Source organism: Cadophora gregata (genome assembly GCF_030347475.1).
Source record: "Cadophora gregata isolate MNR1 chromosome Unknown scaffold_3, whole genome shotgun sequence".
Lineage (NCBI taxonomy): Eukaryota > Fungi > Ascomycota > Leotiomycetes > Helotiales > Ploettnerulaceae > Cadophora > Cadophora gregata.
In genome coordinates, this window is record NW_026695926.1 from 1,996,193 (window position 1) to 2,021,158 (window position 24,966).

Here is a 24,966-nt window from a genome sequence, read left to right on the forward strand (position 1 = left end):
TGGTCGTAGCTCCCGTATGCTCGCCAGGTACCGAGCAGGGGTCTATCGAACTTACCTAGGTAGGTAAGGTAGGATATCTAAATTAACCTTTTTCACGTGATGTGCCTTCTTGGCACCATCTCGCATGCCCTGCATCCGGACTCGAGCCGGAGTCGAGTCGAGTCGAGTCGAGTATCTTGGGATCGGCAATAAAAGCAGAAGATAATTCTTGTGGAGGGACTTGCATCGACACAGACTTAGACGATCGTGGTACCAGAACGCGACGCAGAAAGCCTGAAAGCGAAAGGGTGTACGCTCCAAGAATCTATCAAACACAATTCTCAAGCTCCAAGCCTCACATCTCGTGAAATCTACTTGAGTGAATGGAGAGAGTGGGGGATCGCATCGCTCTACAATAAGTCTGACTTCCTCAGATTCAACTGTACACAATCAGCCGTTTGCTACATTCTTCACAGCCTTCGTTTATTTCCGATAGATCATGGCGATCTCTCACGGCAAAACTGCTGGATCAAATGGTCAAATTCCTGTCATCGATATATCAGGGAGCCTTCCAGAATCAGAAGTTGCAAAGCAGCTTGTCGACGCAGCAGCTACATATGGCTTTGTCTATGTTAAGAACGAAGGGAAAGATATCCCTGTGAACGTGATTGAAGATGTCTTTCAACTGGTGAGGTTTCACAAGTACTCACCACATCATACATACAACTGATATACCCTCGCCAAGTCAAAAAGCTTTTTCAAGTCACCAATAGAGGAGAAGAAGACCTGCACAATACAAACAAATAACCGAGGATGGGTCGGTATGCATGCAGAGACTCTGGATCCTAAAACACAAAGAGTATGTGGCTCCACAGTCCTCCCTCTTATAAGGGTCATCACTAACGGTCATACAGATGGGTGATTTCAAAGAGTATGTATTTCTCATACTCAAGTATAAAGCCCAAGACTTACAGTTACGAGGGCCTTCAATCTTGCTGAGTTCATCAAGGGTCAGCCTCAGCAGCCTTTGCCTCCCGCGTTCGCGCCTCACGAGCAGCAGCTAGATACTTTCCACAAATACTGCCATAGCCTCATGGAAAGGATCCTAGCTTTATTTGCCATTGGTATTGAGGTAGCTTTTCCCAGTCTCTTTGGTATATCTTCGACTGATATCCGCGCAGGTTGATCACGGAAAAGGGGGTTCAGATTGGTTTGCCAGTCGGCATCGAAGTGAAGAGGAAAGCTTTTGCACACTTCGACTCCTCTACTACCCGCCCATTCCTCCAGGAACAGATTACGAGCCAGAAGTTGACATCAGAGCGGGAGCGCATTCCGACTATGGTTCAATCACCCTCCTCTTCCAACGTCCCGGCCAGCCAGGCTTAGAGATTATTCCACCATCAACCAGCGAAGAAGCACACAGTGAAAGGGATTACAGCAATAACGCTCCATGGACACCAGTACCAGTCCTTCCTCCCGGTACAGAAAACGATCCCTCACCTCCGATCTTGGTAAACATTGGCGATCTTCTGAGTTACTGGACCAACAATCTTTTCAAGAGCACAGTTCATCGAGTTATCTTTCCGAACCAGGGAAAGGGAGGAGGAGAAGAAAGATACAGCATTGCGTATTTTGGGCATCCTGTCGGATCAACTGTATTGGAGCCAGTCCCCAGTAAGATGGTACAGGAGTTGAATGGAGCCAATGCCAGCGCCAGTACTGGGGTTCATGCAATGACTGCAGATGAGCATTTGATGAGTCGCTTGAAGGCTACATACCTTGGCATGTATAGCGACGGCAAGGATACCAAGACTCAAGCATGATGATGTAAACGAGCATATATTAGATGTGTACATCAGAAGTTCCTGAATAGAATGCTGTCATCAATGTGCCGATACCCATATTTACTGCGTTATCATTTGGATGGTTTGGCTCTAAGTCAGGTGCTGATGCAACCACCACACTTTCATTTTCATTCAGCCAGCTGAACATTCACTCATCGTTCTCTTTTCTTATCACAATTTTGGATTATTTTCTCAAAATCTTCTATCTGTACATGGCGACCGATAATTTTGACAGCAGATACAAGTACACACCTCTAATCTCTGAACATGCTATCCGACTTCTCACCCTCAAGCCAGCACCCACACCCTCTAGCACCATTACCTGTGATCTCAAACACGCCTATCTCGTGGACGCCCCAGATTCTGAAGTACTTTCTTACATCTGGGTTACCAACTCTTTTTAATACTGATAAGTGGTTTCTTGGCGTGAAAAATTCAGAACCGCTAGACGTGAAACCAGCGGATGAGATCCTATTTAATAGATGCATTTTTCCCGCTACCATCAGAAGTGTTCGAGATTGTCGGATCACAGCGGACCATGACTTCTTGGTCTCGGTACCATTCGTCTCCTACGGTACGATGTCACTCCATCTTTGCGAAACCTTAAGCCCAGCGCCTCACACGAGAACAAATCGGCGTCCCACACCCCCCAATCATCCTTGGAAAATACAAGCTGGAGTCCAGTCTTCGCTGACACAGGAGTGATAATCGTCGTCGCAGCAAGTATCAAGGATCGGACCGTTCTGAGGAAGGTCGAATATGTTTATTTCTGGGTTGACGGGTGCTGGTTGATCGATTCCGAGATTCTAGATTTGGGGAATCCCGGGCAAGATTGGGGATTCTCGCCTGTCATGTTTTGGAAGTGCTTGTGCTGGATTACCGAAGGATTATATGGCGGAAATCTTTCGGATCTACTGAGAGTAGATAGAATGGTCGTAATTACCTCACATTTCTTCTCTTCAGGAGTTTGCGGATGATTTGGCCGGTTTGACCTTTGAGAATTTCGCGCATTTGGAGTAGGCCCCCCGTTGCCGGCTGGGGATTATATCACATTTCGGGGCTCTCGTTGTATGACGAACACATAGAGACTTTTATTTTATCCTTAGCGATACCCTTTTGTTCTGTCAAACTTCTAGACAATTCTTTCTAAACCGACGTGGGCAACACACAACTTGGCAGATCCAAAATAAACAATTCGCTATTGGCGGCACATCCTCACGTTAAGTTGTCCCCTGCCCAATTCAATTTGCCACTCTCCGCTTCCAACTTCCCTGTAACTCTATGCCTTCTCCTCTCTAACACCTATACCCCCAGCCTTCAGACTCTCATTTGCGCTCCCCACCTCCGGACTTGTATCTCCAAATGTTGCCGTTCGCTTATCCTTGTGATGATCAAATTCATCACTATGTCCACTCTTTCCACCCTTTCCAACAAGATCTTTCGCCCAAGAGAGGAGCAAGTGGCGGCCTTCAATGATCGGGTAGATGGTGACGCTGAAAAAGGAGAAGAATGCCCAGAGAAGGGAGACGATGACCCAGCCAGTGAAGAATTTGCGGGAGAATTTGTAGGCGGTGCCGTAGAGACTGGGAGAGTGTCAGTAGTGTGTCAGACTTTGGCTCTACTATTTTCAGAAAAGAAGAATATCGAAAAGGAACGAGGCAATGATAGGACTTACGTCAACGGCCAAATGATAAACAGCGCCAGGAACAAGAACACTGTAATTCCCCTCGCAACATACGCAGCTTTCTTCAGTCTTTCAGGATCATAAGTTGGATCCTCGTAAGCAACATCGCGATCATTGCCTTCATCGTCAAGGAGTCGGATTGCGCCGAGACTCTCCCATGTGTAATTTGCGTTGTGGAAGATCGAGATGCTTATGGTGACCACGGCAGCGGCACCGATACCTGCTATGCAGCCGTAGAGACAGGGGTCTGTGGCGCCGACGGAGGCGATGGTCACTTCACCTGAGAAGCGTTTGGCGAGTGTCAACTACGGCGGGACTGGTTAGCTACATGTTATGATTCAAGAGGGATGGGTGTCGGTGTACCCAAGTAATCACGGCGGCGAAGAAGCCGAGCCAGATTGACGATGTGGCTGCTAGAGCACCTTGACGGGAGGAGAAGAATGTTGCGACTAGCGCCGGTAGCGCCGAACCTGTGAATATGCCTGTCATATTCTACAAGATACTTGTGAGTATTTGTAGGGCAAATCACGGGTCAAGGAAACTCACGTAGATAAAACCCAAGTCGATCTTGACGCCATGAAGCATGGTGGCAAAAGCTGCCATAAACATCGCAAACCCAGCAACACACCAATGGCCAGCTCGAAGCACTTGGGCATCTGTCGCGTTGGGTCTGAGATCTACATGAACTGTGGTTAAACGACCAGGTCTGAAGTGCAGAAAGATATTTGAACGTACATGTTTTATAAACGTCGTATGACAGGACAGTCGATGTTCCAATTAGGACACTAGAAATGGCGCTGGTACAACTCATAAACATCAACACAAGCACTAAGCATTATTTTAGCGGACGATTGCGTTGATTTAATGGAACAACCTACCAGCGCCTGCTCCGCCTTTCCCAGCAATTGTCTGAGCGGCATATGGTAGAGCCAACCCAGCACCAATCTCCTGTGCATTCATTCGTCTCGGGAACGTAGGGAAAGAAGTGGTGTTCTCCAGAGCAACAGCTAAAATGCCCATTGTGGTAGCTAAGGTAAACGGCATGGCATACCATGCCAGCCCTCCAAGAACGTATCCCGGGATGGCAGCAGCAGGGTCCGCAGCAATGCCCTTTTGATGGAAGGAGTTGTCCAGAAAGACGACACCGGTGTACTCGAGGATACTGAGGATCGCAAACTTGAGAGCACCTATCGATCGTATAGTGAGGTAGCTGCCATCCTTAGTGGGGGCCGAGTAATTGTTCCGCTTCGCAGCTTCAATGAGCAAGTCCCACATCTTCCCTGGAGAGCCGATCTGATCTCCGCTCGCGTACACTTTGAACCAAAACATGAGAATGATGATGAGGATAATTGCAGTATGTATCTGGAATAGTTCAGCATAGGAGTCTGCTATGATTGGAGTAGACCCACGTAATCAGTCAAAATGGTAGCTCTTAGACCGCCACGTATTGTGTACGCAGAGACACTGAGTGGGAGCAGCCAAAGACTTGCATACACACTCATACCAGTCAATGATTCTATAGCAGCAGCCCCTCCAATCAAGATGGACGAGACGACTAGAATATTCGATGCCAAGCTGAAGAACATGAAAGAGAAGTGCGCAGTGGTGCCGTATCGAACTCGAATGATCTCGAGGAATGTTCTAGCATTAGGTGCTTTTCGTTTACATTGCTTTTGCTAGTCAGCAGAGAAGAAGGGACTTCTCAGTTCGGGACCTCACAATGGCTAAGTTACTGAAAACCATGATTTGCGTACTGTTACATGCTGCGTAGAAAAACGATCCAGCAACACCATACACGTAAGCAACCGTGACGGACGAGAGAAGCGTTGTACTCCAAGTCCAGGATGAGGTAACACCAGCAGCAGTCAGACCAGTTCCAAGGGATCTCTTTGCGACTGAAAGGCTATTATAAGTGCATGAAATCCAAGCATCAACATGTCTACATACCAGTAAACTCTTCAGAATTCTCTACGTTTCCTCTCCTCTTCATCACTTCAGATATTGCAATCATTCCCAAGGCAAAAAGTGCCCCAAGACCAATGACGACGCCATAGCCGGCACCCTGGAAGACGAAGGTCAGTCTAGGAATGTGTTGAAAGATGCTCATAGCTTTAAAGATCATTGTAAAACGACTTACTTGAGTTAGTGGGATTTGTGGAGCCGAGTCAGCCATACCCAGGAATCAGTATGTGCTAGAGATGCAAGGTATTGGAGGGCAAGCTGTCACTTCATGTGGAAAGAGACAGAATGAGAGTAATGTTTCTGGGAAGTTGGTATATATATGTCCCTAAGATCCATGACGTCTGGAAAATCTCCTTGTGAGATCTCTCATCGCACCGGCCTTCACCCAGGACCTCCGAGACTAAAGATAAGATCACGCAAGTTGAGGCTTGTATTTCTAATTCGAAGCCAAAAGTCCGGTCTTTGTTTGTACCGCACGGTACTTGCATACCCGGGCGTTTTGCCACTAGGGATTGGCTCTGAGAGCGAAAAAGAAATAGGCCAGTAGCGTGATACAAGCCGTAGAGAGAGAAACCTGGGGGTCTGGAACCATCTTACATGCATGCCCCTGCGAAGGCTTGATTTCCAGAAATCAGCTCGTTGAAAACGGGGTACCTTGAATGGATGCGCGCATCTGGAGAATGCCGATCGAACCTTTGGAGGGTACTGTCTTGACATCGAAATGGATGCCGTTTGTTTAGACTCTAGCACGCCATAGATGCGGTGCAAAACCCTGGATGTCCGAAAGATCTCGTGATTGGAGCGCAATGAACGGCAATGGGTGCACGAATTCATCAATTCAGTAGATCGTTACATAGTTCTTTCGCCTGTATAGAGCTCAGAGTCGAAACTGTCACGTTGTTGCCAGAAAAGCGAGTTGGGTATGAGGGCTGGAGGGGTGTAGTTGGAAAAGGCGTTGGTAGGCGCCAAGTTTTGATGACAAAGCGGCTTCCAGCCTCACCTGAAACAAAACCACCTACCTACGTGGTGTGAGGGATCATGTTGCCCATGTCGCCTATGACATGATATATATGGAGCCGATTTCTCGATGCTCTTCTCTATGGTACATACGCGAGTCCACGATGTCTCAATTTCTCTGTGCGCTGCTGCCTGATACTGTAAGACCGAGTCGCGTTTTGGGATTCCCATTCTCTGGGAATATGCAGCAGTAACTTGTCAAGGCTTCCGAGCTGCGGGATGAGATAGATTCCAAAACTAGGATCTTCGCTGGCCATGAGGTTTGCTCTTGATTGTCGTATTCAAAGCATGATTCGAGGTTTGCACGCAGCCCATGTTGCAGCTGGACAGACTTGTGTCCAGAGTTCGCCAGCAATAAGAGGCAGCCTGGCCAAGTAAACTACAGTAGGTGACTAGCTCCCTGCACACCATAAGTACTTGGACAATGAAGCGATAAATACGCATAAATATGCCCTCACCTGCATTCAGTGGCAGGTAATAGGCAATCTTCGCAAGTTTCTTCCTCGGCTCTTAGCGAGTCATCAAAACAAGCCTCACTTTTAGACCAAAATTCCCATCGATCTTCCCAGCTTCGACAAATTGTGAAGTTGACGCAGGGACAGCACCGTTCTTTTGCGAAGCTCAAACTCTCACCAACTTCTGAAATTCGCAAAACATTGAAGCCAACACCTCAGACTGGTTTTCTGCACTAAACAGCAACTCGATCCCATCACACCAAGCCACCAACGCGATTTGTGCCATACCGGCAACTTCTTCTTCAGAAGCAAACTTGCGTACATTATTTAGTTCACATCAGCCAGATATCACTCCGAGCCGTCCTCGCAAAGAATACAAAGCCGCCTTCCCTAGAATGCAACGGGTCCGCCCATCAAAGTTACCATAACGCCAAGTCTTCTCCTTCTTTCCCGACTTTACATTCGAGCTTCGGTTTATGGTTTTCGAGCGTACTCTTCCCCCACCTCGCTGTGTCGAACTCAAGGTGGCCGATTCCCATAAGAAACAAAGTTGTCAAGATAGCAATGCTGCCATACCTGCTCTACTTCATGCATCTTCCCAGTCACGCCGAGTAATGTAGCTTATTGGTTACTAGCTGGCTTTTGGAACTGAGTTTCAGGCCCCTCAGAATTGGTTTGACTTCTTGCACGATTTCCTCTACGTTACTGGTCCATTAGCAAATGAACAAAAACTCATTGACAGGTGGAGCCGGGATTATAGTCTATGGAAGCTTCAATGGCCCTGTCTTACTTCCCTGCGATATGCTTCGAGTCCGTAGCGTCGCTATCGCGGCAACATTGCATGCATTTAGTGGAAGTAGAGCTGGTCAATTTCATCAGCTGCCTCACGATGTTGTCCAGATGTTTGGCATCATTGAGGATATGTATGTAGTGGAGAACAGTCTGCTGGGAAGGTTCCTACTAGCAACAGAGCCGCAATTCAATCGGGGATACGGCGATGGGCAGAAATTTCTGGATTTCGACTATGGTGATGTGGTCACGAAGCAGCCATTGAGCACGATGCGACCAAAAAGTACTATTGCAGTAGTCTCAGATACATGGAGGGAACTGACAGCAATGGAAAGAGCTTCTTCGTTCACCTAGCAGACAGCTTTCGAAAAGAGCTATCAGCAGCACAAATCTCTGCAACCTATCGTGGCCATCGTGGCTGGAATATACCTGATGTGAGACTTGTCAGGCTGGCAGGCTCTGGTGAGGTTGTGCATGTCATTTGGAATAGAGATATATATTGGGATCGCACCAAATCATTGGAGAAGGCGAGGAATAGATGCGGGCTGAAACCGTGGGATCCATTCTCCTCATATTTTGCCAAGGATATTGAGGCTCTGTTGGAAGTCTGCCGACAAGAACGACAAAGTGGCCTTGAGGATGGCGAAACAAGCAGCCAAATGACACTACGTGTCAGACAACGATGCTGAGGCGATGGAGGTAGGACGGTTTTGTTAATGATCGTGCGTTTCTGTGGCTACCTGATGACAGTGCCCGGAAGCTTCTCTTTCAATTCAGCCGGCTGCTCTCGCAAGTACGATCTGTCAGTGTAAAGATAATGAAACAATGATGCTTGTTGCGGAAACACGAAGAAGCATTCGATTTCTAAATCTGTATAATCCAGCCGAAATTTGCATAGGACGACCTCAATTATTTTGCTTTGAATGTGAGCTTGTCTGACCTTGCATTCCTCAACAACTCTGTCTTTGTCAAAATCAAAGACCCAGCAGCTACCTGAGGTCCAACACATACTCGCCAACGAGTGACGAACTATGCCAAGAATTGCCTCAATCTTCATTCCATCTGGTAGAGGTGCCTGATAGAACACGGTAAGCGAGTCTTGGGACGTAAAGCGCCGTTTACTTAGGCGTTCAGGGCAGTTGAGGATAGCAGAGCTCATTATAATCGCGAAGAGCAATGTTGACTATGAAAGTGAACTGACGGAGCGTGAGACCATATGAGATATATTAAATGGGGGAATGTTACGTCGATTTGAAAACTGTCATTATGGTGGTAATACCATGAATCTTGAAGATAGGCGCGAGAGATCTTGCAAAGCGCAGAATTCAGGCGAGGTAAAGCCATGCTTTAAATTCTTAGCACATTTGGAAGCCACAGCCAGCCATTGGACTAGGGCGACATGCTCACAAAGAAGCCAGTGAGATGCCAACCCCGGAATAGCTGAAGATGTACGTTCACGTGGGCCATTGCAAAATAATTTGGGGATTTCTTCATTGTTCGGAAGCACTCTGAAACACATAGTCATTACCATGTGTAGCTCCCCATCACCCATCCATCATCACCGTCCGCATCGTCCGCATCGTCCAGAGCAGGAGCTTTCAAGCTACCTCGCTCAAACTAAGGAAGTACCGCAATCTTTGATACTCATCTCACTGAGATCAGGAGCTTTAAAGCTACCGTGTCTCGCACTCCAAATCAAAATTCTCAGAAAAACAACGCCGATGTGATGTGCCAGGGGTGTGGTGAACATAAGGGAAATACATGATGGTGAATCTTTCGCTAAAGTTGGTCACATCCGAAAGGGGCGCCTTTTCGCGGGTTGTGTCTGTGCTGTAGAAAACTGGGTTGTCGGCGGTGAAATATGGGAATGCCGTGAATCGAATTCGAGTACTCGGCCATTCGAATTAGAAATCGTATGGTGTATTGGCGCGAAGGGGTGTAAAGCATGCTTCTGCATGCCAGAGGAGATGTGCAGCACGCAGCGCAAGCTTACATATCCATCGAATCGCCGTTGGGGCTGGCAAAGCTGAAGCCAGCGCCTTGGGGAGCAGTGTTTGTGCCAAAGCCAAAGGTACCGTCAGGCTTGGTAGTACCGTCCTCGGCCTCAGCGACATCGTCCTCGTCTGAAAAGTACTTCTCGATCATATTGTATGCCTTCATGTAGATCTCCTCGTTGGCATTCGTCTGGCAATCGTGGATCTTCTCCATGCCTTGGCACTCCTCAATGAACAAGGCATATCTGTTGATGCTTTCTTGTCCTTCACCAGCGGCATCCTTGTCCATTTCACCAACCTTCAAGATATTCTCTAGACCGTCAAGGGCAACCTGGATAATCTTGTTGTCTGGGCAGGCAAGGAGGTCACATAGAGGCTTGATGCAGCCCTGGTTGACGAGATAGCGGATTTGCTCCGGCTTTTGAAGTCCACCGGATGTGGCATTAGATATAGCCCAACAAGCTTCCTTGCGAGTCTTCAAATCGCCATTAGACAAAAGGTGGATGAGGGGGGGGATGATGTTTGCATCAATCACGGCTTGGATCTGGGTAGAGTTGCCAGCAGTAACGTTCGAGATTGTCCAGCATGCCTCCTTGCGGATTCCATCCTTACCAGAACTCAAAAGTGACAAAAGAGCGGGAAGAGCACCGCAGTTAATGATGACTTGGGTCTGAACATCATCACCGGTGACGATGTTGCCAACGGAGCGAAGGGCAGGGGTCTGGACAGAGGTGGATGCGTGCATGAGCAACTCGACGAGGCGACGAGGAATGCCAGCTTCGATGACAGCTTGGATCTTATCGTTAGCACCATCGGAAAGATATGAGATCGCCCAGCAAGCGTCGATCAGGACCTCATCATCCAGGGAATAAACCAGCTTAGCCAAAACGGGGAGTGCGGGCAAGATCTGCTGAGAGTGTAAGCTTATCATCACATAGTTCAAGTTGGAATGCTCACGGTGTTCCAGTCTGGCTGCGGTGTCTTGCCACGACAGAAGTTGCTAAGGGTCCAGGTAGCATTGCGGAGCATGCTCAACTTTCGGCTGTCACCCAAGAGGTTCAAGAGAGGCTTGAGGGCACCGCAGCTCAGAACGTAGTCTCGGCATGAAGGGCTATCTCCCGCAATATTTCCCAGAGCCCAGACAGCCTGCTCTCTAACATCAGGCTCGTGACTGCCAAGCAGCTCAACGAATATGGGGACCGCTCCAGCCTCGATGACAACCTGTGTTTGTTGTGCTGAACCAGAGGCAATATTGGTAAGAGCCCATGCAGCCTCGAATTGTACCAGGGTATGAGGAGATCGGAGGAAGGTCACAAATCTGCTGACGACTCCAGTTTTGATGACTTCTTCGATAGGTGGGTTTCGCTCCTTGGAAAGTAGCTTTCTGAACTTCGTAGTAGCTTGAATTTGAAGGTCGATTTGTTCGGAGAAAACGCCAGCGACCATTTGGGGAAGGTCCTCATTCAACTAATGACGAACGAATCAGTATAATGACCAGGCAAGCAGGTATAATACAGAATGTGGGGAAGTGGTCTTCCTGGGGTGTTGCGAAGAGTGGACCATCACCTCCCGCCCTTCAACACAAGCGAAAAATAATCTTTCGCGGCTACCCCACTGGGGGGTAAACAGAGGGCGAAAACAACGGCAGCCGGCACCCAGATGTATAATTACTATGTAGGCATGCGAACGACGAGGCTATTGCGCGTGCTGTGCCGTGCAAAAAGTGATAAGATGTGCGACCAACTTACCTGACTCTCGGTGGGAGCAGTATCATCGTCACTGTCCGGTTCGGCCCCTAAAGAAGCTCCAGGACGCGAACCGTCTCCACCAGTGATACCTCTTCTCTTTGCTAAGTTCTCCTCACGCTTGGCTTTGCGAATCTCGACTTGTTGTTCCTCGCGGCGGCGTCTCAGCTCTTCAGGCTTGAAGGTGTTCTTTGCCTTGAACGTCGTCCGCCGATGCTCGGGGATGTAGCGGTCAGCCATATTTGCGGTTAGTGATGTGCGATTTTCGTATCTTCAAGTATCTCGGTGGGGTGATCAATCGAGGTTGATCAGGTCCTGGGAGAAGTTGTTTTTGGAGTTGAGGATGGTGAGTTGGAGTCGAAGCGGGATACCGAGAGAAGAGCTCAATCAGATTGAAATAAGAGTCACGTGGAGGCGGCTGACTAATGGGTGGGCGCTCACGACGTATCGCGTCTAAAGAAAACAGTCGCGTCTTCTGGGTGAAGTGCTGGCACAAGCAACCTCAAAGCCGGCCGCAGGCAAACATTCGTCTTTGCACTGATCACAAGATAATGATGAATGTGGTGGCCCCTTCATATCCCTGAAGAAATGATCTATTGTCAACCTTCACGTGAAAGAAGCAGCCCAAGATGAGTACCCAGGACTCTTCTCCGTCCGAGCCTTTGCCATCAGGATTCACCACCATTGCGGAGATCAGAAATCTTCCAAATGAGCAGCTAAAGGCTAAGGTAGCGGTCAACGTAGTTGGCTTTGTGAAAGACTTCATGCCTCCAAAACAAACTCGAGGCACAGGTATGGGGGAGATTCAAGTCAACCCCTTTGGGTCCATCTGATGTGCGAACCAGATTTCAAATGCACCCTTGAGCTTATAGATCACTCTATACAAGATGAGAGCTACGGGATTCAGATATCTTTCTTTTGGCCGGAGGAGAACATGCCCACAATATCCGGCCCTGCAGATATAGTTCTTCTTCGTAATGTTAGAGTAAGGACTTCTCAGCCTTTATGGGCTACTAGGCTAACCAAGATCAGGCTCAAATGTACCAAGGAGCCATTTCTTTGATCGCCCACAAGACGACCGAATGTCACGTCTTGGCTGCTACAAGGGTCCCAACGAAGGCTTTGAACTCTCCTACAGCTCAGTGGCAGTCATTTCCGCCCGGGAAATTCAGACAACCGAGTCTCATGGAGACAAACTATGCCATCTGGGCGAAAAGCCGATCAAATGAGATGGATCTTCCATCCGATCACGAGTTCCACGAGAAAAGCATGCAAGCAATGACAGTCAAGGATAAGTTCAGCCTCCTAAAAAATGTAAAGCCTGAGCACTTTTACAATATTCTCGGACAGGTCATCAAACTTCATGATACAATGAACGTCATGACTTTATATCTATCAGACTACACTCCGCATAGCTCATTTTACAATAATGCTTGGGGTGGGGAAGGGGCGTCATCCGACGCCAAAGACGGCGATGAGTACGGTTACATTAAATCACGTGGAAAAGACCCAAAAGCCTGGCCAGGTCCATTTGGGAAGATGTCCATTCAACTCAATTTGTATGACGAGCATGCAACATATGTTCGTGAGTACGTCAAGGTGAAGCAGTGGGTGCTGCTTTCAAACGTACAGATCAAGTATGGCAAAATGGGTGGACTTCTGGAAGGCTACCTGCGTGGAGACCGACAAAATTTCGAGGGCAAGATCCAAGTGCAGATAATGGAGAAATCGGAGGACCCAGAAGGAAACGATATCAGGTGGAAAGAGGCAATGAAGCGCTCTCTCGAGTATTGGAAAAAGCACGAGGCTCAGAAGAAGGCAATTCTTTGCGAAGACGACGGCTTGGGAAACAAGCGTAAGGCAGAGGACGATAGGCCAGTGAAACTCAACTCTAAGCAGCGGCGGAGAGAGAAGCGAGCAGCGGCAGAGAAGGAGGCTGCCGCCTCTGAAAAAAAGCTTGCGGAGAAGTTGAATCTCAACGATAATGGCAAGGTATTCTGTCAACTCGATGAATTAAGCTAACGTCAAGCAGTACGCTGCTCATTTCCAGACAAGATTCCTACAAGCCTGAAAGTGATTATGGAGCCAGAAACTCTTCCACATCCAGGCGAGTCTAGCTATCCGTCACCATTCACAGTGCGAAAATACCGAGCGAATGTTCGCATCGTCAATTACGCTCCAGAGAAGATTGAAGATTTTTCGGTTTGGCGTCGGGAATCGGAATATGACATGCTTTCCGATTACAGCGGAGGAGAGGACACAGACGTTGAAGAGGACATGCGATCGTTCACCAGTGGCAAGGGCTTCGCCAAGAAGATCTGGGAATGGAGGTTCTGGTTGCAGGTAGAGGATGCCTGCTCAAATACCAGTCCAACGAGACCCGAGAAACGGCTTTGGTTGCTGGTCGATAACTCGGCAGCGCAAGGCTTGCTAGGCTTGGATGACGATGCAGCCAAGTTAGTATCGTGTTCAGACGCCCAGAATGATGCTGATCTTAGCCAGTCTTCGCAGGAACCCGGATCTACTCGCTCGTCTCAAGGAGCAGCTTTTCAAGTTATGGGGAGACCTTGAGGAGCAGAAATCTGAACTTTTACGTTTACATGGTAGCAAAGTCGAAACGCTACTTCCGTCTTCTTTTGAGTCGTCGACAACTCCGCCTCGAGACATCGGGCAACAGCCTGATGTGGATAGCGACTCAGAAAGCGACAGGCTCCAGTCCAAAACTTGGAAAGGCAAAGGCAAGGACAAAAAACGCGGGATGGGTGATGTACTTCCTCCAGGGGCGTCTGCAAGTGATGGCGAGCTCAGCAATCTTCTGCCGAGAAACAAAGCCTTCACCTGCTGCATCCAGCAGTACGGAGTCAAGACGGCCGAGGATGATCCAGCCAAAGCAAATGCTGGAGATGGTCGCAGATGGCAGCGAGTCTTTGCTTTATTTGGCACAAATATATTATGATATTGCGCTTAATTCCAGGCGCGGCGTCTAGGATGAATGCGGAGCACGGTAAACCCAGATGAATAATGTCAAGTCATTCAGGAGGCGGCGGGCTCTTTTGATCTTCCGTGAGACATATTGTAGCAGACATGAAGCTTTGACATACTAGCACCAGGCTCAAGCTACGGTATTTGTAGCATTTCCCTCACTGTATCTTCAACAGCCGTAGTCTTCACGCCCCGGCTAGTCAACAAGTCGTCCAACGTCGGATCATCAATCAAACACTCTCCCCTGTCCAATGCAGCATACGTCGAGGACCACCACTCAACCGACGCCCTCTCAATACCTCTCTTCATGCAAGTTTCCACATATTCATCTCTGCCCACGACCCTCACACTAACCTCTTTCCCCCTTGCCTCGCCCACTAATCTCGCAATCTCACTCATGCTCCTCGGCCCCTCCCTCCTCGACAGATAAAACGTCTTCCCCTCAAACTTCCCACTCCCATCCGCCAATACCAGCGCACTCGCCAACCCCAGATCCCTAATCGCTGTCCAGCTAATCTTTCCATCGCCAGCAAGAACCACCTCACCTCTCTCATCGCCCTTCGGGTCAAAATATCCCAGATAAAGCGGCCAGCTCTCGTTATACAAACCTTCTCTCATGACTGTGACTTTCACACCCTCTCTCTCTCGCAAGTCCTTCAGAAATTCCTCAGTGCGTAAGTGGGCTCTCATGACACCAGCACCGGAATCACTTCCGAACGCCAAACTGGTATAAAAGAAACTGGTCACACCTGCTTCACGAGCGGCTTCGATGGCACCGATATGCGCTTTCTCTCGACCAGATCCGGGCGGTGCGTTGTTGAAATCCATGGATATGTTAGGGGTGGAGATGAGGTAGAGAGAGGTGCAGTCTTTGAAGGTCGATGGGGAGGGGTTGTCAAAGTTGAAAGAGCGGATTTGGACGCCCTGGCTTTTGAGGTAGTCCCATCTCGAATTGGAGGTGCTGGATGAGGTGCAGATTACGAGGTCTTTGAGAGGGATGAGATTGTATTCAAGGATAGCGTTAAGAGTCGCTTTGCCTAATTTGCCGGTACAACTTGTGAGCGCAAGCATTTTGATATACCTGTACTGGCGGATGTTCTCGAGTATGTTCTTTGACGATAATAGACAATGCTACGCTCGCTTGTTGAGAAGATGAGTTGTTCATATATAGCAGTCTCTTACTAATTGCTTTGCAAGAGTGGATACTACGTCATTGACAACGTCTCCAGATATAGTGAGGATCATCCATTTCTTCGTCTCTCTCAACCTACAATATTTTGACTGATTGAATGAGATAATTTTCCATCTGCAATCTAGCTCGGTATTCTGGCTTCTCATTTGACCAAATATCCGGGTGGAGTTGAATCAAAGCACAGTAGTCCCTAATTCGCTTCGGAGTTAGGAGGTGATTATCAAGCATGCCTAAGGTAATCTCTGTTTTCAGACAACTTTCCCTATTTCGTTTGCACGCTTTCAACATGCCACTGAAAGTTTCGAATTTTTTTCTTCTGGTTAACAAATATAAACGTTGTACGCGGCTCAACACCTTTGGCTTCCTCACCCGAACTTACGTGGAGACGAGTGTTTCCCAAGCAGGGTTGAGAATAATTTCTTTACTTGGCAATGCATAATCAGACGGTGAAAATTGTGGGGGAGAGGATACGTATATTATCACTACCTGCTACCTATCTGGTCTACAAACGAAAGTCTGATCTTGTTTGCGTGTCGTCATACCCTCTCACCCTTCTCCGCCGTATCTAGAAGTCTCTAGGCTGCACCTTTGCATCTCCTTTGCTCGGACTCGGAAACAGCTTGAAGCCTGCAAAATCATTCACGTTGCTTGTATTATTTCCATAATTTGTAGCTGCTTGAGGAAGAGGGCTTAGTGGCGCCACTCCTCTATAGTTGTCGTCAACCTTGTCTCCTCTGGGCCCTGCGATAGTATTGCCGTTACTGAATCCCCAGAAGTCGTTGCCTCCTGAGCGCTGGCTCATACTTCGAGCAATAGACAGAGGCATAGGCGAATCGATTGGTGTCAGAAGTGGCGAACTGGGTGGGGACTCTGCCTTTCCGACACGACGCTTGCGCATGATGCGTCGAATGAGGAAGACAATGCCGATGAAGAGAGCGATGGATCCAACTGTTGATTATTAGATTGTTTTCATCCATTAACAAATGGTACAACTTACCACCAATAGCGACAGCGCTGATAATTACCGTAGTCTTGCTCGCTTGCACTTTATCTTGAGAAGTTTGCGTAATGCCATTGGCATTTATCGGATTCCCATCGACATCTGTTCCGCCAGAGAGGGTTCCAGCATTGGTGCCGGTGGTATCAGTTCCAAGATTTGCAACTCCAGCAGTTGGTAGACTATCTGCTTCTTGAGTAAACGATGCCACCGCAGACAGACGCTGGAAGGACGGAGAGACAGAAGTGGGTTGTGCGGTAGAAGATGTTACAGTAAGGAATGTTGACGCTTGAGATGTCGTGTCAAGAATGCTTGGTGAAGCGCCATTCAAGCCACTGGAAGAAAGAGCGTTTGTAGGTGCGTTGGAAGATGCCTTGGGTGTCGCGCGGCTCAGTGACTCACTCGTGCTAGCAGCAACAACAGCTGCAGGGGCTCCAGGCAGAGAGGAAGCTGAGGTGTTGGGCGAAGTAGTTGAAGATGATGTGTCAAAGGAAACAGAGGGACTGGAGGAACCTCCTTGAATGTTGGGAGTTGCAGCAACCGCCTCTGGAGGTGGCGTTGACGCCGCGGGAGTTGTCCCAGGGGTTGAAGTAGGAACTTTTGACGGGGTTGAGACAGGTGGGGGGATGTTTGGAGGTGTTTCGACTGGTAGAGCTGAGCTTTCAACTGATGAGGGAACATCTCCTGCACTGGGAGCTGTGGTCGACAAAGAAACATCAACTGCGGCTGATGAAGGCACCACAACAGGCTGTGCCGAGGTTGTAATTGGCTCAGCTGAGCTGGTGGCCTCATCGGCGGCAGCAGGAGGGGGTGTTACGGCCTCTGGAACCGAAATGGATGGAGTTGCGGTTTCAAGTACAAGTGTTGACTTGTAGAGTCAGCAAAAATATACACCACTCCACCTCGTTACTTACAGCGGCAGTCTCGGTTGGTGGAAGTGCAACGTCAGATGATGATGGTAAATCTTCGATCAAAGCCTCTGGTGTTGGGTTTGGGACTGGCGTTGAGGTCTCAGCTAGAGCAAGAGGGGTATTGATCGGAATGGTGTCTGCTGGTGGTGTAATCTCTGTCGGTCGGAGAGCCTCGGTCGCTGTTGGTATGGTTTCTGAAGACGAAGGAATGAAGGTATCCGTAGGGGGAGTGACGGTGTCCGCTATAGCTGGCGCTGCTAGTGGAGGAGGAGCAGATGCAGAAGGTTCTTCGCTAGGTAGACTGGCATCTTCTTCCTGTGGAGGAGCCACTGTTTCCAACTCGTTCGTCACCGCGTTGGAACTATCATTCTGCCTCCGCACCTTGGTCCAAACCAGCTTGGTCGAATCGAATGCTGCCTCGCGGCGTTGGAAAAGACTGATTCTCATATTGAAAAAGGTGTTTACAAAGAACGTAAATAAAAAAGGGAGTACCAGCTCAAAGAAAGAAAAAACTGGAAGGTCCAGCCCGAAGAATGATGATTCGAAAGACCGTGTTGATTAGATTAACAGCGTAAGGTTCGAAAGAGCAGAGAAAGAGAGAGAGAGAGAGAAAGAAAGTGAGAAGGGACGAGGGAACCATGGTGTTCAGTCTACGAAGCTTCTCTACGGCTGAAACACTACACGGTATAGCATAGCCTTAGTTTTCGTGATCGACTGCATGTTTATGGGGAAACTCACAACACATCGTCATTTCAAGAACTCGGTTATGCCCTGCCTCCCTCAAAAAAGAGGAAGTGCAGACAGGATGTTGGGAATGACCCCTATGCATAGCCATGATTGAGTGGCTGGGTTTGCCTCGCTCTCCGGATTAGAGCCTGCCAGCGGAAGTGACAAGGTCCTGGTGGTCCTGAAACGTCTGGGAATGAGACGCACGGAGATCCTGGAGACTCTTGTGGTTCGTACGGGAGCTCGCTTAGCGCTTCGAGACGTCAGGGGCAGATTTTCGTCTGTGCCATTTATGCCCTGCTGGAGACAGACCCAATTTTTCCAGCTCTGCCATTTCATCCGAAATTCTCAATACGTAGTGCTGAGTGAACTATATCTTGCCTGTCCATCTGGGAATTGCCTGCACGTCAGAAAAGTTACGTCCAGTCAACTTCCTCGCATTGTAGATGCCAAAATGCTGACGCAAACAAGTACAGAATAGAATACTCGAGCCAATCCGAATTTCGCTCTTCATACTGTAGCTAACAAAGCAACTTCTTACTCGGTAATTTAGCAGTTTAAACTAGCCGTCAAGGTTCTCTGTGTTGCCGTCAGTACCGATGAAGACCATCTCGGCATTGATGGAGACTCTGGCGTGTCTTCATCGCAGGGCTGGTCCCATTCGTGGCCATCCTCGACTCACTAAGACACTGAAGTAGATATTAACTGTTCAGCAGAGCATCGCTGTAAGGTTGCAAAGTTGGAGGAAAGATCATTATTTAAGGTTACAAATGCTCGGTTGCGTTTGATCAGGTTGTCTCTTCGGCAGCATTGATTTCTGGTTCTCAGCCCACTCTCTAATATGTCGATAACATATACTCCCAACGGTATGGGTGCATGAAAGTGCGCCCCGGATCTGACTTCTTATTTGATGATCGAAATATTTCAATTCGAGTTCGACGAAACGACCTAATTGAACATGGAAGAAAAAGCAAGTATCCGGACACTTCAGTATGTCTTCGGTACGCTGCGTGCAGGATTTGCATCGACTATGGAGCGGGGAAAAGCTATCTTTGGCAAAGCCGAAGTCTGCCTTGGGTGACAAATTTTGTAAGGGCAATTTGTGGACTACACAGATGTGGAGTGCCGCTGTATAAACCATGAACAAGATGCTCCAGGCCCCTGGCAGGTGAGAAACTGTGGTGCTCCTATAGAGACGAACCGACGATCAAGTAGTAGACACCAAAGAAGACATAAAATCTGAAATTTTTGGCATTTGGTACGAGCTGTGGGATCTTCTACAAGTATCTACTTCGTTGACCGCGGCCATGGCGCAAAATTCGAGAGGTAAATGAACTATTTGGTCAATCTTGGATTGCGAATGAGATTTAAGACTGAATGCATCGCATTCTTGCAAGAGTTGATGAGAAGCAGAGCTGTCTGTGAATTTCCATTGTTGCATCAGTCCCTCCAAAGCTACACCAGTACCACCTCACGAGCATCAATAACATTTCCGAACCAGCTGCTTGAAGTTATCCACTCGTTTCTGGTGACTGTGAAAACATTAGCTGCGACACCGACCCGCTCAAACTCATCCGTTGTTCCGTTCATTTGTTTCACGACCAAAGCTTCTTCCCAAGTCCAGAGTGCTTCTCCAGGCTCCATGATCTGCATCAAAAAGAATGACTCGGTTGCCACTCCATTTTTTCCACTCACTCGTGGGCCAGTCATGCTGATGTCAGGCCAGAACGGCGCCAGGTCCAGATTTTCGACTTTGACCGCCAATTGAGTTTCGTACATGTCATACCAATCATTTTCAGAAAGACATTGAATTGTGGCGTCGATCAATTTCGTTCTCAGGACTATTCTCCCAGAAGCTACCGGTCCGAACTCATTTTGGCCAGCTATTTCACATACAATCTTACAGACTTCGGTACCGAGGGCTCCACATTCGAAATATGTTGTAGATGTCACGTATTGGAGCGGTTGTGCTGGATCCGGTTCTTGCGAAACTGGCCATTTGACAGCGCCATCAACTGATATCCAGGACCAGGATGGCAAGCGTTCCTTCTTGGTCTTCAAATCACCAGTCTGATCGCATCTCCACAATAGGTCAAAAGGTAATGACGCCTTCCATAAACCAGCGGCATACATATCCCCGGTCTTCTTCTTCATCAATGCAGCAATACCGGAGAGTGCTGCCAATTTATCGCTCATATTCGTGAGTTTCCTCACAGAGTAGCTTCGGACTATCTCGTGCCATATCTGTCTGATCCCCGTCTCGCCGACATCCTGCTCCAAGCATATTCGAAAAGCTGAAGAAATGTTGTTCTTGGCGGGGTACAGATGGCTCTGGACAATACCACATTCGCATTTTCGACACTTCTAGCATTCCCATACTAATTCTGTAGAAGTGAAATGTACAATCCGAGTTGCTAGCATGCGTTCCTGGAAACACCATCCTCTGGAAAGTACAGGGAAAGTGTTGTTGATGTTCGCTTCCCACCATTTGTTGGATTTTGTTCTGCATGATGTAATAATCTCGTGATTCATGTTCCTCCGAGCATGCATTGAGCCATCTGGACTAGCGATGTCCTGAGATAATCATATTGTTGATCGGGGCATGAATACCCCATCGTTGACGCTGGAGGATTGCGTAGATGAAAGAACAATCCTTGACTTAGAGTAGATGAGTCCCATTTTTGCTGACTCTTGCTCCCACTCCTCCTGGTTACCTTGGACGATGCAGAGTGCATCCACCCAAAGATAATCCAGGCCGAGCTTGTTCGTCAAGTAAAAGGCATCTTTCAAGGTTCGGGGAACGTCTTGCAGAGGAATGGAAGACTCGAATTGCAACTTTGTTGAGTCATCTGTTTTGAAGATGTGGTCTCCATCTCGTGCTCTACCCCAGCTGGTATAAGATAGCTTCATCAGTATACTGAAGCTGGAAGTAGATGGACAACAAAACAGTAACTCAATGCGGCATACTGAACAACATCAGGAGGGAATGGTACCAAGCGAGCGAACTCAAGGTTGGGTCCCAGCCAAATAAGTCTCTTCAGGTATGATGAGTGCAGGTCAATCTCAACATTAGTAATATGGAGTCTGACGTGTCTTGTTCCTGTATAGTTGTATTTTTTATTCGAGACCGGATCTTGGCACTCGACATAGCTTTCACAAGCAGCCATCCATTCTGCAATGATTCCAGCAGCATCGTTACACGACAATTTCTGTGATACCTCTTTCGGTTTTGGCAGATTCGGCTGTATCTCTAATTATCGTCATTCAAATGAGTTGCTTTCACTATGAAGAAAGAAGACTTACCAGCTTTGTATATCTCGATCACTAATGCTCCTTGCCACTGACCTGTGAACCTCAGACCTCCGCCTTCTATTTTAATTCTTGAGGGTTCGTACGACACATCCGTAATACTCGGGGTAGTATGATCCAATGAAAGAACGTCTTGCACGAAAGCACATATCTTGCAATTCACCGCAGAGGTTTGAAGGCTGCGGAGACTAACTTCTCGAACCTCGCTTGGTTTGGCCACAGGCTCTAGGCTTGCGTTACTTCTCTGGCACGTTGAACATCGATCGCTTGTCATATCCATCATAGTTTGACGAAATTAACTTCTTTGTTGCCCACTGACGAGAGTGGGCGATGGCCGAACTAGTCGAAGCGAATTTGTCGAAGCAGAGGCACTTGGCGAATTCATGAAAGGTCATTCTCCGGAAAGTGGCTCAAGGTAAGCAGATACTGGAGTACTGTTCATAGCTAAAGTTTAAAATCTTTTCCTTAAGGATGTTTGCTGTAGTGGCTGTGCCTGTCTCATCCTGGATCTGCAGCCAGTCATGTTCAGGGTTGAGCGCCACTTGTGGTCCAGCTGAACGAACGCTGCATTAAACAACCTCAAGTTCTCGTCAACAACCATTTGAATACTGAGGCGACTCATAGCGAGAACTCGTACCTTTACTCCTTTCCGAAATCTAATCTGGGGCATCATGGCCGAGTCTGACACTGACATCGAAGCTCTCTTGGGCCAATGGGATCTCAGCTATGTTGTTGAGCCCCCTCCTCTCCCGAAAATTCATCGTCAGCAAAAGAGTAACCAATATACAATTGCCAGTGAGGATCCTCTTCATGTATACCGTGAGCGAAGTGGAAAGAATGTCATTCCATTTCCGTCGAGTTCTAGGGAACTTCCACCAACGCCAGAACGTCATGTACGACGGGGATCCTGGGGCATCGACCCAGCGGGAAAGACTGCCAGGCCATCAGGATTCACATATCCTCTTGATAATACTGAGGCAGCCCAGATCAACAAAACAACAGTACAAGATTCTAAAAGTAGCCAAGATTCATTCGCTGACCGGTGGGAAAGAAGAGGGTCATTTGGCATAGACCCCGTTGAGATCCCAGCAGGCAGAAGACGGTGCTGTTATGGACTTGGCGGCCAGCATACGCGAGCATGTGTCTACACGACACCAGTTAAACCAACAGATTCATTCACGCAAGCTGGTATCAGAAGTGCTATGATGACTGAGCCCGGAACGAAATCCATCGGTCTACAAGGTCTTCCACCGTATCATTACAAGCCATTACCAAGCACACGGAGTATCAGACTGGTCAGAGTCCTGGGCTTCGGCCAGGACGGTTTGGATAAGCTCATTGTCAAATGTATGATTGAGACACATAATCTCGATTCGATGCCTCCGTATCAGGCACTTTCGTATACATGGGCATCTCCCATGTACGATGAATCAGACAGAACATATCCTGCCCAAGGCGGCGAAGAAGTTGCATTTCACGGTGAAGAGATAGAACTCGACGGTTCATCCTTCGCGATCTCTGACAATCTTTTCTCGGCGCTCCTTTGGCTAGCTGAAACCAAAATGCAGGGTTATATCTGGGCCGATGCTATCTGCATTGATCAGGTGAACATGGTGGAGAAAGCCATACAAATCTCCCTGATGGGAGGTATTTACTCAAGTGCCAAGAATGTCATTGTATGGCTTGGAAGCGAGTGCTCTGATCTGTTTGACTTTGCAGATGCTCGGAAAACATTGTCAAAAGCTTTGTCGAACCTGGAGGTCAAAAATGAAGCCACAGTACAGAATCCTCTGGACCCAATTTTCCTCAAAATGATTGGGGTCGAGTTGGCGGAAGATTGGATCGAGATGTGGCAAAAGTATTTTCAGTTCTTCCAGCGCCGGAGGTGGTTTAGGAGGGCCTGGATTGTGCAAGAGGTAGCTCTAGCAAGAGATCTTACGTTCCAATGTGGAGAGAAAACAATTCTATGGAAGGACGTTTATGCTCTTGGCTTGCTTCTTCGCGACAGCGGATGGCGACATAGTCTTGCTGAGGGAATGGATTCGAATCCCAGAGGAGGTATCGGCGACGAAGCAGACCGACTTCTCGAATATCGCGACCAGGTACTTCATGGTGGTCCTAGAGACCCCAAATTTGCCAATCTGTTTGCAGCCGCAAATGGTGCATCAACTGACATAGAACTATGGTTTTCGTACCTGCAGTACATGATCCAAGAGATTCGACGGTATCAAGCCTCCAACATGAAGGACAAGATATATGCAGTCCTGGGTCTGGTAAAAGGATTTCTTCCAAATGGTTCTGCGGAGCATATTACTCCAGACTATTCGCTCCCACTGCCTGACATCTACACTTCCGTGACTATGTCGATTCTCATAGAACTTCCAATATTGTCTTGTTTGTCCTACGTGGGTAGCAAGCCAAGTGGTATGACCAGCTTATCGCTCCCTTCCTGGGTCCCAGATTACAGAGCAGCCTTGGGCAGAGTACCAATTATCCATCTAGGAAACCACACCTGCTTCAACGTCTCTAACATTCATATGGCGAAACCAGCTATTCGAAGGTTTCGAGGTCATACGCTCGAAGTGCAAGGAAGGCTCGTGGACACTGTGACGGACTTCAGCATCCCGCTTAATGACATGCGCTCGTCATGTTATGTTATACGCTGTATTGATATGTGTCTCAAACTTTCTAGCATATATCGAACAGGCGAAGATCGAGTTGAAGTGCTCTGGCGTACTCTCATAGCAGATACAACAGAACGGCCACCAATACAGCATCCTGCGCCGGCGGAGTACAGTGACCACTTCCACGACTGGATGCTGACGTTGATGGTACGGTGGTTTTTGGACTGGGAACATCAACCGAAGAGTCGTCAGTTCCAAATGGATGCCATTGAACAGCTCGCGACTAATAGCCCCTCCTCAGCTTTGCCCACTCGGGAAGAGCTCGAAGAAAGCTTCAATCTGGCACTCGAGACAACGGATTCTGCGCAGTCAGACGCGCGGTCAGACCCACCATTGATGCGCAGGCCACTCAGCGAAGTCAAAGAAAGAAGTAGGAAACTGCAACAATTCGTCTCCCCGAATTTGAGGTCAAGCAAAGGATTCTATCTGTTCGATCGCGCGGCAAAGGAAGTCAGAAGTAATAGGAGACTTTTCAGAACAACTGGGGGCTATATCGGGCTGGCTCCAGTTGATGTAGACTATGGCGATGCTTTGTATATCTTGGATGGTGCAAGAGTGCCGTTCTTATTGAGGAAGAATCGCCTTGTTGGCGAGGCGTATGTGCATGGGATAATGCATGGAGAGCTATCCTTTACTGATGAGATGACGACTGTTCAGATTGCCTGAATAGCAGGATACGCTCTGCTTGCAACTCGC

At 48.2% G+C, this 24,966-nt stretch overlaps 9 protein-coding genes across 12 annotated transcripts; 3 read left to right on the forward strand and 6 right to left on the reverse strand.

Annotated features, from left to right (window-relative positions):
* The first annotated feature begins 161 nt into the window (after positions 1-161).
* ONS95_009192 (uncharacterized protein) lies at positions 162-1,863 on the forward strand. Its single transcript, XM_058502766.1, has 5 exons — positions 162-667; positions 725-838; positions 894-910; positions 961-1,111; positions 1,161-1,863. Exons 1-5 carry the CDS (start codon positions 479-481, stop codon positions 1,800-1,802), a joined length of 1,113 nt encoding a protein of 370 aa, XP_058361695.1. The 5' UTR covers positions 162-478; the 3' UTR covers positions 1,803-1,863.
* A 1,031-nt stretch (positions 1,864-2,894) lies between these two features.
* ONS95_009193 (uncharacterized protein) lies at positions 2,895-6,464 on the reverse strand. 2 transcript variants are annotated; one of them, XM_058502767.1, is made up of 9 exons: positions 5,645-6,464; positions 5,455-5,569; positions 4,917-5,402; positions 4,386-4,869; positions 4,243-4,335; positions 4,054-4,184; positions 3,871-3,999; positions 3,499-3,812; positions 2,895-3,406 (listed from the first exon to the last, which is right to left on the reverse strand). In XM_058502767.1, the coding sequence occupies exons 3-9, from the start codon at positions 5,091-5,093 to the stop codon at positions 3,103-3,105; spliced, it is 1,632 nt and encodes a 543-aa protein (XP_058361696.1). In that variant the 5' UTR covers positions 5,094-5,402; positions 5,455-5,569; positions 5,645-6,464; the 3' UTR covers positions 2,895-3,102. The 2 variants fall into 2 exon arrangements, with proteins under 2 accessions (XP_058361696.1, XP_058361697.1); XM_058502768.1 differs by having other exon boundaries at positions 4,917-5,177; positions 5,227-5,569.
* Positions 6,465-9,719: 3,255 nt separating this feature from the next.
* Positions 9,720-11,709, reverse strand: SRP1 (Importin alpha subunit (Karyopherin alpha subunit) (Serine-rich RNA polymerase I suppressor protein); the record flags this gene model as incomplete). Its single annotated transcript, XM_058502769.1, has 3 exons — positions 9,720-10,631; positions 10,682-11,191; positions 11,473-11,709. 3 exons carry the CDS (start codon positions 11,707-11,709, stop codon positions 9,720-9,722), a joined length of 1,659 nt encoding a protein of 552 aa, XP_058361698.1.
* Positions 11,710-11,813: 104 nt separating this feature from the next.
* On the forward strand, positions 11,814-15,773 carry ONS95_009195 (uncharacterized protein). 2 transcript variants are annotated; one of them, XM_058502770.1, is made up of 5 exons: positions 11,814-12,261; positions 12,315-12,454; positions 12,502-13,456; positions 13,502-13,925; positions 13,972-15,773. In XM_058502770.1, exons 1-5 carry the CDS (start codon positions 12,099-12,101, stop codon positions 14,423-14,425), a joined length of 2,136 nt encoding a protein of 711 aa, XP_058361699.1. In that variant the 5' UTR covers positions 11,814-12,098; the 3' UTR covers positions 14,426-15,773. The 2 variants fall into 2 exon arrangements, with proteins under 2 accessions (XP_058361699.1, XP_058361700.1); XM_058502771.1 differs by having other exon boundaries at positions 11,814-12,454.
* On the reverse strand, positions 14,587-15,522 carry ONS95_009196 (uncharacterized protein; the record flags this gene model as incomplete). Its single annotated transcript, XM_058502772.1, has 1 exon — positions 14,587-15,522. One exon carries the CDS (start codon positions 15,520-15,522, stop codon positions 14,587-14,589), a length of 936 nt encoding a protein of 311 aa, XP_058361701.1.
* Positions 15,774-15,929: 156 nt separating the features above from the next.
* ONS95_009197 (uncharacterized protein) lies at positions 15,930-18,574 on the reverse strand. Of its 2 annotated transcripts, none has more exons than XM_058502774.1 (3): positions 18,290-18,574; positions 17,555-18,228; positions 15,930-17,508 (listed from the first exon to the last, which is right to left on the reverse strand). In XM_058502774.1, exons 2-3 carry the CDS (start codon positions 17,996-17,998, stop codon positions 16,402-16,404), a joined length of 1,551 nt encoding a protein of 516 aa, XP_058361703.1. In that variant the 5' UTR covers positions 17,999-18,228; positions 18,290-18,574; the 3' UTR covers positions 15,930-16,401. The 2 variants fall into 2 exon arrangements, with proteins under 2 accessions (XP_058361703.1, XP_058361702.1); XM_058502773.1 differs by having other exon boundaries at positions 15,930-16,591; positions 16,641-17,508; positions 17,555-18,574.
* Positions 18,575-19,732: 1,158 nt separating this feature from the next.
* On the reverse strand, positions 19,733-20,473 carry ONS95_009198 (uncharacterized protein; the record flags this gene model as incomplete). The annotated part of the gene is made up of 1 exon (XM_058502775.1): positions 19,733-20,473. The coding sequence occupies one exon, from the start codon at positions 20,471-20,473 to the stop codon at positions 19,733-19,735; it is 741 nt and encodes a 246-aa protein (XP_058361704.1).
* A 387-nt stretch (positions 20,474-20,860) lies between these two features.
* Positions 20,861-21,866, reverse strand: ONS95_009199 (uncharacterized protein; the record flags this gene model as incomplete). Its single annotated transcript, XM_058502776.1, has 3 exons — positions 20,861-21,167; positions 21,245-21,527; positions 21,581-21,866. The coding sequence occupies 3 exons, from the start codon at positions 21,864-21,866 to the stop codon at positions 20,861-20,863; spliced, it is 876 nt and encodes a 291-aa protein (XP_058361705.1).
* Positions 21,867-22,257: 391 nt separating this feature from the next.
* ONS95_009200 (uncharacterized protein) lies at positions 22,258-24,936 on the forward strand (the record flags this gene model as incomplete). The annotated part of the gene is made up of 1 exon (XM_058502777.1): positions 22,258-24,936. One exon carries the CDS (start codon positions 22,258-22,260, stop codon positions 24,934-24,936), a length of 2,679 nt encoding a protein of 892 aa, XP_058361706.1.
* Positions 24,937-24,966: the final 30 nt, after the last annotated feature.

What these genes read in the sequence shown, in the direction of transcription:
- ONS95_009192 (XM_058502766.1), top strand. Translation starts at nt 479, where the DNA reads ATGGCGATCTCTCACGGCAAAACTGCTGGATCAAATGGTCAAATTCCT. An exon ending in TTGAAGATGTCTTTCAACTG is followed by an intron (nt 668 to 724) that starts GTGAGGTTTCAC and finishes ACCCTCGCCAAG; the next exon opens with TCAAAAAGCTTTTTCAAGTC. An exon ending in TATTTGCCATTGGTATTGAG is followed by an intron (nt 1,112 to 1,160) that starts GTAGCTTTTCCC and finishes ATATCCGCGCAG; the next exon opens with GTTGATCACGGAAAAGGGGG.
- ONS95_009193 (XM_058502768.1), bottom strand. Translation starts at nt 5,250, where the DNA reads ATGGTTTTCAGTAACTTAGCCATT. An exon ending in CTACCATTTTGACTGATTAC is followed by an intron (nt 4,870 to 4,916) that starts GTGGGTCTACTC and finishes GAACTATTCCAG; the next exon opens with ATACATACTGCAATTATCCT. An exon ending in TCGCCGCCGTGATTACTTGG is followed by an intron (nt 3,813 to 3,870) that starts GTACACCGACAC and finishes GTCCCGCCGTAG; the next exon opens with TTGACACTCGCCAAACGCTT.
- ONS95_009195 (XM_058502770.1), top strand. Translation starts at nt 12,099, where the DNA reads ATGAGTACCCAGGACTCTTCTCCGTCCGAGCCTTTGCCATCAGGATTC. An exon ending in AAAACAAACTCGAGGCACAG is followed by an intron (nt 12,262 to 12,314) that starts GTATGGGGGAGA and finishes TGTGCGAACCAG; the next exon opens with ATTTCAAATGCACCCTTGAG. An exon ending in GTTGAATCTCAACGATAATG is followed by an intron (nt 13,457 to 13,501) that starts GCAAGGTATTCT and finishes AACGTCAAGCAG; the next exon opens with TACGCTGCTCATTTCCAGAC.
- ONS95_009197 (XM_058502773.1), bottom strand. Translation starts at nt 17,998, where the DNA reads ATGAGAATCAGTCTTTTCCAACGCCGCGAGGCAGCATTCGATTCGACC. An exon ending in CACCAACCGAGACTGCCGCT is followed by an intron (nt 17,509 to 17,554) that starts GTAAGTAACGAG and finishes TGACTCTACAAG; the next exon opens with TCAACACTTGTACTTGAAAC. An exon ending in CAGCGCTGTCGCTATTGGTG is followed by an intron (nt 16,592 to 16,640) that starts GTAAGTTGTACC and finishes AATAATCAACAG; the next exon opens with TTGGATCCATCGCTCTCTTC.